The 12,563-nt window shown below is 35.3% G+C and overlaps 1 protein-coding gene across 2 annotated transcripts in view; it reads right to left on the bottom strand.

The window, feature by feature from the left end:
• Positions 1-12,563, bottom strand: part of IPO11 (importin 11) — a 78,797-nt gene that overhangs the window by 19,364 nt on the left and 46,870 nt on the right. For both annotated transcript variants that reach the window (XM_062513080.1, XM_062513079.1), the window contains 3 exons: positions 11,122-11,217; positions 9,511-9,624; positions 8,449-8,570 (listed from right to left, as the gene is read on the bottom strand). In XM_062513080.1, the coding sequence (XP_062369064.1) occupies positions 8,449-8,570; positions 9,511-9,624; positions 11,122-11,217 (332 nt within the window). The remainder of the gene's footprint in view (positions 1-8,448; positions 8,571-9,510; positions 9,625-11,121; positions 11,218-12,563) is intronic.

Raw genomic sequence — 12,563 nt, forward strand, 5'->3', positions numbered from 1 at the left:
CCATCAGTAGCCAGAGCCAGAAAGGAGGTGCAACAGCAGGAACATCAAGTCCCTTCAGCTACAGTGATCTCACGCAGGAAGCATGAGTTCACATAAGCAGTAAAATGTAACACAAATGTCTTTCTCCATATAATCCAATCTGAAATGCAGGACACACACTAGAAATGGAAGCAGAATAGACAAGGACATGCTTTTGAAGCAGCTTTCTCCCAAATATCTAGTCTAAAATAAGAAAGCAGCAAGTATAATTGGTCCATGGGCCATTTTAGACAAAGCCTGTATCAGTTACAACCCAGAATGAGGACTGCATTTGTTTATTTTTTGCTGAGACCAACAGATCAACAGGAAAACTAATTCTTCTTCAGATCTGAATATTTATTTTCACGCTTATATTTTTTCACAGTATTTAACATAATTGTTGACATAGAGAAAAGTAAAATAAAATGTCATGTCATTTACTTAAAAGGAAAACACAGTATAGTTCACAGGAAGGCTGGTGAAGTATCCTGGATGTGGAGGACAGAACAGTAAGAGTAATGGAAAAAGATTATCAATAGAGTCAGATGAGGAAAAAATGAGAGAATGGCCAAAAATGGAAAGTGACTTAAAACAGGAAATTGTCTTCTACCTAAACTTCACTACCTATAGTCTCTTTATATTGAAACCTATACGTGTACAAAAAAAACCCAACAAAAAAAATTATTCTTCCAAGGTGTGCTGTATGGAACAACCCTTTATAGCTACAAGAAGCCAGTCAAATTTAAAAAAAAAGTCTTAAAAGGCAAATGCTCATAGACCTCTTCTTTTGCAAAATGTCAGAAGCAACACATTTTGAAAAACTAAAGGAATAAATGAAGCTCTGTACAGTATATCAGACAGCATCAGACTTTAGAAGAATCAGTAGAGCAGTGACCAGATAAGAGAAAGCTGATGACCAGCAAGTGGCTGAATGCCTCTGTGGTCTTGCACTGAAAGTACCTTATGAACACTCACAAAATTTTGGCATGAACCCTAGCTCAACTGTGGTTCTGAGCACACTGAAGACTCTCCTGATAGTTGAATCCCATGCCCAAAACGGGGGGGAAAAAAAAATCTTAATCCAGATCATGGCTCCTTCCATTATGCATTAGGAAATCTAGAGAAAGTGCTGCTTTACACTTTGTCGATACTGCACCCGAAGGCTTGCAGATCTCATTGCAATGTAATTTAAAGCTGTTATTTCATTAATACCATATATTGTTAAAGTATCTGAAAGCAGTATCTGTTAATAACAAGATGCAACATTATGTGCCACATAAATTATACCATTTTGGGGAAAACCATAAAAATGTCTGGGTGGGATGCTGTGTAACTTGGATCAGCATTACTTAAACTGGCTCGTACCTAAACAGTAACATCACTTTTTGAAAACTGTATGAAAAAAATACAGGAAACACTAACAAGCTTAGGCAGCTCTCATATTTTATTCACGGCAAATTTTCTTCTGCAGCAAGAGAACTACTAGGTTTGTACCTGAATACAGCTTCACATGGTAAAAGAAAAAAATTATTTTTTGAACACACAAGTGAATTTGATTTTAATATACTACTATTGATGAAGTTACTAATGCTATTGGCTTTTTAACATTAAAATCTAGGTCAACAATGACTCCTTGTAAATACAAATCATGAAGCCTGAGTAACAGCAATTTGTCAAATTGTGCACAAAATAACAGGTCAAAGTAATTGAAAGAACATAGATGCACTGTACCCATGTTACACTAAAGCCAATATAATGAATATTAGGTGGCACAAAGCAGTCATCCAAATCCCACTTATGTATAGCAGAAAACATGCAGTAAGTTCAAAACCAGGGTCTAAAGTCAATTTTTGAGAAGGGATTTAATTCTCATAATCTCTACAGAATTATGTTAAAGCCCACAGACTAGGACAACCAATTTTTAGCATTGTAATTATTATTTTAAGTTTATAGGAGTGAAACAATTTATTGCCTTCCCATTGTGTACTTAGCAACAATCTGCTCTTGCAGGGCTTTCTTCCTTCTACTTTTATTCTCCACAGGTAGGCTATTGTACAACTTTACTTTTCCTAATACCTACTTCCTTCTGCCCACATCATCTCTAGATATGACCATAAATCAAAGCAATTCAGGAACTAAACTACTGCCTAGGTAGCACAGACATAAACATTCAATTAACATGCAGTAGGCAGGGGAACTGTTGATACCTTATTAACTTATCAGATCCCAAAATATTTTTCTGTTTTTCTCATTATTTAATTTACGTAAACATTTCTGACTGTCTCAAATATTGTAGATTCCTTCTAGTATTTGACAATTCTGTTTCAGTAAGAATCCTAACTTGCTGCTCCATGTACCAAAAATTTCTCTCTTCTACAGCATGAAAACTAAAGAATTATTTTTCCCATTGAGGATAGGAAAATAAGTTTCTATTCTACAAACCTAATTTGACCTTACATACCAGTAAAATGATAGAAAGCTTTTGTGCAAGTAAAAGCTCACTTTGAGAAATTGTTAGAATTAGTTTCCTCTCTCTATTCAGAAATCTAAGTCTTCTATGGAGCAACCAAGTTTGTGAACAAAACAGTAACATTAAAAAGGTTGGCCATGAATGTAATGCACAGATGGGACATGCTGACAATAACACTACAGCTTTAGCCTTCACTTTTCACTGCAATATTTAGCAATTCTGTTCAAAATATGAAAGAATTAATGTACTCAATATGAATGCAATTCAAACCAAAGGGTCTAAAGAACTTTAATTTCCCAACTTTCAACTTCCAGAAATTTAATCAAAACTAAATTCTATTGCAAAACCACAGTCTGCCTGCTAGTTTAGGAGATAGGATTGGCATACAGTTGGCATTAGCAACTGATAGCTCCAATATTGAACAGAAAGAGAAAACTTCAACAGTTCTTAACAATACTACAGAGAATACCCACACACAAATACAACAGCTATTTCTTAAAGATACAAGCTTTCTTCACAGTTAGGCATTTTTTAATACCAAAACCTGATGTTTTGTTTTAAATACTCACTTTCTCATTAAATTGTTTGAATGTGAAACATTATTTTTAAGACAGAATTTATTTGCAGAAGGTCTTGTAGAGACATGGGTTGTGGTGTTTATTATTTCTGGTATCTTATCATAATAGTCTGGCACAGTTAAAGAAAGTCACTGGAAAACCTCAGCTCCTCTCTGGTAGTCACAGAGTACAGCACAGAGAGATAAGCAGATGCACCAAAACAGCTCAAACAAACCCAGGTGCAAAAATAGCTGTAAATCTATGTTTTGGGTTTGGGCTTTTTTTTCTCTTCTGTCAAAATCTTGTGATTTTTCCCACATTTTTAGTAAAATGCTATACTTCAGTCATACTTAAGTATCTTATTTGCAAGAATGTAAACCATATATTGCAAACAGTTTGAAGGAACCTAGTTAGTCTGTTACCTTTGGCTATCTTTTATATAATTAAAATCTTAAATTTTACAGTAAATCGTAATTAGAATAGTTTCAGGAAAGTCTTCTGAAATATTTTATATAGACCATAAACAAAAACAAGGTATCAGCAGCAACCAAATCCTTATGACTGCAGGTTATTTTTTTGCAGCAGTTTAGCTGCAGTTAGTGACATAATTCCTTGCTATCACTTGGGACATTTTCCCTTGAAATCAAGCGTTAAGGGTCTTAGGGAAAAGATAAAATACTCCTGACCAGGCCATACTAGCAATCAAGTGTAGGAGAAAAATTGATGGAGACTGTGAACAAGGAAAGTTTAATGAGTGCATCCTTTTGCCAATGCCATGATGTGACATGCAATTAAAAAAGCTGGCAGTGCTCTCTGTAACCTTCTGAATATGCAGACTCTGATAGCCAGACTAAGACCAAAGCCACATTTTTCACTCATCATTAAAACTGTGCTGTTACCTGTCAGGCAAGCTAAATAAATCCAAGGCCAAACACTGATGACAGCTGCAAAATCATAATTTGCAGAGCTCCTTTAAATGCTAATAGTCTGTTAGAGGTGTGGGTGAGCATACCTTTAAATAGAGAGATTAAAAAAAATGGAGCAGTAGATGAAATATCTTCAGAGTATCATCCCTATAAAGAAAGGAGGATGTACAAGTAATTATGTAAGAAATTCTGACTTTATAACTGAGGACATAGCTATCCTGAGGAGAACATGACATTTTATTAGGCACTTTCTTGCCATTTACTAACATTACATATAGACAATTTGAGAGGAAAATTAAAATTTCTAACTAAGTAATTTTAAAAAATGACAGAGGCAAAACTCTATAATAACCTAATGAAGATTTATAATCGCATACTGTAAGTACTTACACTCATAAAATGCCAATTATCTAACTGGCAGAACTCATACTGGCTGACATATCAGACTTGATACACAATGAAGAAAAGCAGACATTCATTCACATAATGATTAGAAACCTGGAGAATCTCTTAACCCTTTCCCCACAATATAGAAACATATTTGACTCAAAGGGGCAAAATGAACACTACTCATGTACCAGAAACCAAAATGATGAAAAATAAATTAAAATACTTCATATTTTAAGCTTAGTAGAGTCTCCTCTACTTAAGAATAGTACCACTCTACACAGGTAGGTCCACCAAACTGAGCCTATGCTCAAGGACCACAGTTAGTGGCCTGTTTTGGAAAGCTGACTTTAAGTACAATTAAACTTGACAATCTCCCATTCAAGAGTGACAGGCGTAGCAGAAATAACACTCACCTGCAGAACAGGAGTGCTTAGTTTTCAACATGGTGTTAAATGCTACCTAACTGTGCATACAGTTAGGTACCACCCCAAATCAGGCTGATCATTGACACTATAATCATTCCAAAACCTGTTTCCATTTCCTTAATGGAGAATAAACGTTCCTATCATTGTACAGCATCTTTCAGTTTGTTTGTGTTCTACTAAAATACATGCAACTGTAGGAATAAAAGAGATATCTACTTTGCTAAATAAACCATTAAAAGCTTTCAATATCACCAGAGAAGGACATTCCAAAACACTGTAATACTGACATCACACTGCAATTAAGCAAGCTAATTATTTCCAGACAGACAGATATAGGTAGGAGAAGGGGACACAGTACTGCTTTAGCATCAAAAACTACAAAGCATGCTAAAGAGCTCAAAATGCAGAACCTTACATAGTGGTGGAGGCCCACACATTTTCCACAACAAATAAGTGGTAGAATGCTGCTATTGACCATATTCACTAGGGACTAAGAGTACATCTAATAAAACTCAACTCAGTCTTGAAGAGTACTCTTGCAGCTGTATGTTCACAAACAAGCCATTAAGGTGGAAGACAAGCACAAACACGACTGAACTATGACAGTAGGAAAATCACAACATTTGTGAATTTACTTATCCAGGTTGCTGTCACATGTCATGTCTCACACTCTAGCTCAAATACAGTTTTCCTCCAAGAAACTTCAAGTCCTTGCATGTTCTGCAAAAAGCCATTCCTGTTAGAGCTACTGTGTGTCTATCCACACTTTCCTCATGTACTGAACATGGAGACACTGTAACTCCACAAGTGCATCCTTACTGCCTGAATGTTAGTGGTTCCCACTGCTATACAGAACAGTTTAAAGACAGAAGTCTTTCACCTATTTTATGAAATAGTAAGATTTTTTAGAAAATGAATAAAAACGCACGTGGATGGAAGAGTGATAAACAGTAAGTTTATCAGCAGTAAGAATACAAAATACAGAAAATATTGCCAATGTATATATTTGTCAAACACACACACACACAAAAAAATCTATCAATTGACCACACTTGGATAACAAAAGCAGACAATTGTATCACATTTAATTTGGGCAAACTCCTAAGTAATACCAGGAAATTACTGTTCTGTGAAAAGGTGCTGCAACATACTAATCAGGAAAGCAGCACTTATTGTTCTTTTTTAAATATGAATTTCTAAGCACTAACACGATGTGCAGCTGTGGGAAGATAAACAGGATGCTAGATTGAAGGATATGCATACATGAATAAAATGCAGCACTACTGTTGATACCAGAAGCATGCCATTACGTCTGTCAGTGGATGGTACTGCCTACATGAGAAAATTATAATGTGGCTAACAATTTTTCACTTTATAACCTGCTTACTAGTCAGCCCAAGAGCCACTGTGAACAACTGCTCTGCAGTGAATCCCATCTTATCTGCTCTAAAATCCTTCACTCATGATGAAATAGAAAATTATTTGTGCCAAACTAGCTTTAAATTAGTAATGAAGTTTAACCGTCTTCTAAAATGCAGAAAGTCCAGAGTTCCACATATTTGTAATTATAAACCTGATCACTAACTAGAGAAATATTTAAATTTGTGAAGTAATACTATAGAGTCTACATGGAGAACAAAAAAGGTCACTGTTTAGTACTTTCCCCAGCATTTTATCCATAAACAACTCTGAGGGAGAATGAAAACATGTTACCTTCATTTTCCCCCTACTATTTTTGTCTACTACTCTCCTTTCTCTCATTTCAAAAGAAAAAAAATCTCAGAGAATGTTAGACACAGCACAGGTGCCTGTTTTCTTTATAGAAGAACCTTGAAAATCTGAGCTTGCTACTGAGCAATCTCACCCTCACCTTGGCCTTCCCAAGACAGCCCATCAGTCATGCACAGGAGACTAAATTCTTTCATGCCTCTGCAGTTGAGAAATCTTGAACTGATCTTGGATACCAAAAGTACAATCTAATCAGGAAACTGGTTAGTGAGAGATTCCAACAGGAAAAATTACTTTACGTTTTCTTGGAAATAGTTATATTAATCAAAAGGTTTTCTTTAAATACTGTATTATATTTAAAACTTTTTTTTTTTGCCTCAACTGTGCAAATGGACCTGTACAAGAAGCCTACAGATATAGGATGCAGCAAGCCTGTGTAGTATAATCCCTGAGATACAGGAAAACCAGAATGACTCATATTGTTGTAATAAAAGAAAAAATCAATTGACAGAATCCGTTTCACATACTCTGTCTGAAGGTAAGTTTGGCAGTCTGTCAATTGTATAAGTGAAATTTTCATAGCTTTGACACAAATACATCCACTAAAGAGAGTCTTTTTATTTGAGAAGCAGCTTTTTTAAGTGATATGAGTAACTGAAAAATAAAGCTGTCATTTGCAGAAGGCTTTATTATGTTAAGGATTGCCAGAAATAATTGGCTTTTACAGCAGGAAATCTGGAGCAGCTGAACATAGTTTAAAATAACACGGCTATCTAAAGGAATTTTTTTTTCCTTCCTCTAACAGAAACTTCACAGGAAGACAGATGTAGTTCAGCACCTTAAATTTTAGCTAACACATCTTTGAAAAACATTTCAAATATACTTACAAACAACATAATACTGTTATATTTACTGGGAAAAAAACCTTTTATAAAGCAGCTGCTTGGTTCACCTTTAGCTGGATGGCTATCCTGACTATCCACCTGACAAAAGAAGGAAAATTTTCCTTGCATATAAAAAGCAATGAAGCTGCTAAAGTACACCTAAGTGTTCCCTCCTTTTTTATTTTATTTTTTTTTAAAAAAATGACTACATAGTCTACAGCTTTGACAGATACTAACATAGCTTTTAGGATTTGGGAGCAACATCTAAATTCCCAACAGACAGACAATACTTAAGGACTGCTCAGGAAACACAGCAGACTAAATGTAAACTCATGCAGTGTTGTCTTCCTGTATGTCAAATAGATAAAAATAATCTGAAGGTAACTATGGACTGAAGCCTCACCTAAACGTGTTATACATGACATCTAGTATTGACAACTTAGAAGTCAGTGCATTCAGCATTTTCATCTAAAACTTCCATTTTCTATGTATATCCAGCAATGATGTTGGCTACTGAAAGGATAATAGTAAAATCTGCTTGCTACAATATCTATACTGCAAAAACTGTTCCACAGCAACAACACGGTCTTTCACAGCAAGTCTTTATTCCATTTAATGTCATAAAGGAGAAAACCAGGATTAAAGTTCAGATCACCTACAACAGGAAAGAAAACTTAACATTGTTCCCTGAAGAGACACCAAAATAGTAACATGTGAACCAAAGCAATTACTTAATCACATATGAGAGAAGCAGACAGTTCTAAGTTAACATGAGAATCAACAATAAAATCTGCAGTGCTGGTTCCTCACTTTTACTTCATATAATGGAAGAAAGGTTACTGTAATGCTATGAGTTAATGCTAGTTAATGCTATAAGTTATTATAATGTAGCACGGAAGTTCTATCTTTTTAAGGCTCTTTTGGGGGAGAAAAGTGAGTAAACAAAGCTACTCATATTGGAGTATTTAGCTGAAGAATTGTGAAATACTTTAAAAATAATTTCCAGAGCCATTGAAACACTCTTATTTAAGGCACTGCATGTTTGCTTACCCATTCAATGATGGCAGAAGAGACAGCAATGCCAAAGCAGAAAGTTTTCTTCTTTCTGGTTGAGTGATGTTATCCATCCGATCAACCCACATTTCAATCATGTTAGCAAGAATTTGGTCCAACTGCATTGGGAAACACAACAGTCCTTTTCAGTTATGACTACATCAGTATGTTTAGAAAATAACTTATTTTTTCTTGCAACTGAATACATTATTTAGTCTTGGAAAGACTCCATACAGTTGTATACCCAATAGAAGTAACAAGCAGCAGGTACTTTTAAAAATCTTCTGTGACAATGCTTCCAGACCCTGAACCCTCCATTCCATTAGTTGTAACCTAGATGGTTGAAATGCCCTTCATTTATGAAGAGGGAACTAATTCAGGACCGCAGATTATTCAGTTTTCCCCAAACAGTCTCACAGAAACCAAGCACATGGACTTACTTTGTTCTATCTACACAGTGACAAATTAAAAAACAACAACAACAAAAGAACCCCAAAAAATACTTGTCCTTATCTGTTTGAAAACTGTATTACACACCAGAAAAGCAAATTACTAAAATTTCACTTAAATATGTAATAGAACACCTGTAGCAAAAGATCCACACTATAGCAAAAGTAACTTCATCAGTGAAACTGAAGCATACCACCCGATACTCTAGAAACTCCAGAGAATGTTTAGAACATTCTCCATGTGCAAGACCCATCAAGATGACACAGGGAAAGAAATTTTCACCCTACAATGGCATGTCAACTAAGGGGCTAATTTTTACACAGCTTATTGTGGGATGCAGCAAAAAGAGAATTTAAGGACTACATAAAAATTTTAATGGGATGTTGTAAGTAATTATGGCAACATGTAAAAGATGCTACAAGGCATTCAGGGAAAGGAGAAAAAGAAGGGGAAGAGACCCTTTTCAAGATTAAATGAGCAGGACCAAGCATGGGTAACAGAGGGGAAAGTTTCTTCACATCAAAAGAAAGCAAGACTTCCTAATGTAACACTGCTGAAATACCAAGACACAAAAAACCCAAAAGGACACAAAAGGACAATAAACCTTACCTCCTGACCCAATTCACATGCCATCTGGCTCAAAAGTAATGAAAAAAACCTTGCATTTTGTAGCAGAACTCTACCCATGATCCCCAGATAAGTAGACATCACCACTGGGTACCTCTGAAACAGAAATAAACCAAAACAAATTGTGCTTATTTTAAATAAAAGGAAAATATTTGACACATACAGCAATATGTGCTTGTATGTGAAAATACTTGTACGCGTCCCTTATGATTTTACTGGTTTTTAATAAATAAATTGCAATTTAAGAGGCTCTAGGATCAGAAGACTGAATAAGCAATCTTCACCAGAGTTCTCAGTCCTTACAACAGGAAAACTATGTCAATTTCAAAGTCAATTTCATTCAAACAGCCAAGACAACTTGCAAGGTGACTTTAAAATCTGTATCTTAAGGAACTAACAGTCTACTGTACTGTTAAAAATTACTTTTGAAGTTGATTATGGTTTCAAGTTACTGCTTACAATTTCAGTAACATTAAGAATACTTAGTATTTCCGAAGTTATTTTTTCAGATAGAAACTATAATACATTTGCCAATAACTAATCCACAGGTGTCTCAAAATTAACTGGACACAGTAATAAGTTCGTTAGTTTATCTCTGGTTATTATTTTTAAAAGAAGCTATATATTTTTTCACATTAAATTCAGCAAGTAACAACATAACTGTATTTTGTAAAATAGCCTACTTGAAAAACAAAATGCCAACATTTACCTGAAAATGCTAACCCACATTAACACATTGTGAATTGGGTATAATGAATTTATTAGTCTTAAATCAGAAGATATTTTAATAACCCACTCTCTGTCTTTGTGCTTTGAACAGCAAAAAGTACTTTGCTATATAGTACTACTTGGCTTAAATTTGGAAATCTTATTCAACTCAGTAATTGGAGCCACATATTGATATCTGAAAGTCTTCAAATGGGAAAAAAACCAAAGTTTTTGATAAAAGAAATCAAAAAAGCTTGGAGAATTCCACCCACTGATTCCTGCTAGAACTGAAAGGTTCAACACAATTAAAGCATATTTGATTTTACTAATTTTTATCCAACATAGAAGTTTGTTGAATACAAAGAGAAAAGTGAGAAGACATATAAGCCAGCAAAATCCTAAAGACTCTGTCTCACACAAACCGTCCTTCACACCCTTCAACTCTTAGATATGTTAATCAGGAAAAGAAAGTCAAGTTGATCTTCCCCTGGTTCAGTTTGTTTTTCTCTGGTCCAGGTAGAATTAAAAATGAATAGTATGTGTCTTCACAAAAATACCCAACAAAAACTCCAACACAAACTAAGGATTAAACTAGGCCTAACCTAACGTTATAGCTCTTAAAGGTGTTGATAGTGAAGGAATGGTGGAACAGCAGAATAAAATTTGTGCTATTTTATTAAAACAAATATTAAAACACTACATGACAAAACAAGTGATAGGTTGCTTTTTCTTGTGTTACTTTTAAAGACTTTTAAACTGGGTGTCAAAAATCTATCACATGCTCTTAAAACAAGAGAAAATACAACAATATGAAAAATATGGAGATGATGGAAAGTACTGTCATTTTCCACAGGAAAAGCAGAGACTAGTTAAATTAACTCTTACCTCCCCTTCTATAATCCCCCTGAATACTGATGGCAGAAGGGGTTGAAACATTTGAGGACCCAACACAGGGTTGACTTTCAAGACATTTTCTACAACCTTAAGAACAAAAGCAAATTAGACCATTAGCAAAGTACATTCATAAATCTTAACCACAGCTTTAAAAACATGTGTACTGGTGTGCACATAAAAAATGCTCACAGGATGCTTACTATTAAATACCAGCAAACCCCAGATTGCTGAAACTATATTCTAGCAAAATATTCTGCAAATCTGAGCTGCATAAATGCACCTCATGAAAGCTGACAGGTCAATGAAACCCACCTAGCCAAGCACCTCAGAAGCCCTCCCATGGCCCAGGCAGTGATGAGGTGGTTTGGAAAAAAAGGATCTTGTTATGGTTCCAGGAAAAGCAGCAGACTGAGGTGGTTGGTAGGGTGAAGTACTAGCAGTTTAGGGCTTATTTCCATAGCTGTGTCATGTTACTTTTTTGACAAACCACTATTTAAGACCTACCAGCTCTTTACAGGTGTGTTCTCAGAGGTCTTATTCTGGGTACCTTGCTCTGGTTCCCAATGTTTAAACTCTTTACCCTTTGTTATTCGTTTTCCCCCCATGTGCTGTTCCCTGAAGTAACTTGTTTTCCTGCCTTCTTCAGTTTTTCTTTTGTCCAGATGTGCCCTACCCTTGCACCAAGAGAGTTGTGAAGAGGCTGTGAGAATTAATGGGATGAGGGCTCCTCACTCCTACTTCCATGTAAAGACAGTGATGTCAAATGCATTAACACGCTGATGTATTTATAAAGCACACAAAGGTATCATAATGGTACCTCACTCAAACACACCTCATCTCCATTTACTTCCACCTCACAGGAATTTCAACAAGGACCAACCCTTCTGTGCTCTTGACCAATCTCTCCTTAATATTTTTTCTCCTTTTTGAACCTTGTTACCAATAGTTTCATTTAATACTCTATTTTTTTGCATTGAGGAAAGTGTTAAGCAGTTGACCTTTCTCAATGCCTCTCAGTTTTGTAGACCTCTAACATGTGTAGATATAAAAAAGGTTTATCATACACAAAGGTAAACATAACTCTTCCCCCACTCATCTTTCTGAGTACTGGAAGTTTTGGCCAACTCCTTTGCTCCCACAGTCTTTTTAAACCTTTTATTGTCTGTGTCAGATAATTAGAAAATCAAGTCACATCAAGCCTCAGCAATCTCACAACAAAGTGTCTTATCAGCCCAAATTAGTATTTTTCAACCTTATTAATTTAATTACTGTTCTAATGTCTTTTTACAATCCAGCCAAAGCTGTTTGCAAGAAACTATTTCAGAGAACACCTCCGGGTGTTTCTGTTCCCAATGCTTATCTAGATTTTGGCTTTTTTTTTTTTTTTTAACAAGTCAGCATAGTGAAGCCTGACAGAACTTTTACTAAAAATA

The sequence above is a fragment of the Cinclus cinclus genome, chromosome Z (genome assembly GCF_963662255.1).
Source record: "Cinclus cinclus chromosome Z, bCinCin1.1, whole genome shotgun sequence".
Classification (NCBI taxonomy): domain Eukaryota; kingdom Metazoa; phylum Chordata; class Aves; order Passeriformes; family Cinclidae; genus Cinclus; species Cinclus cinclus.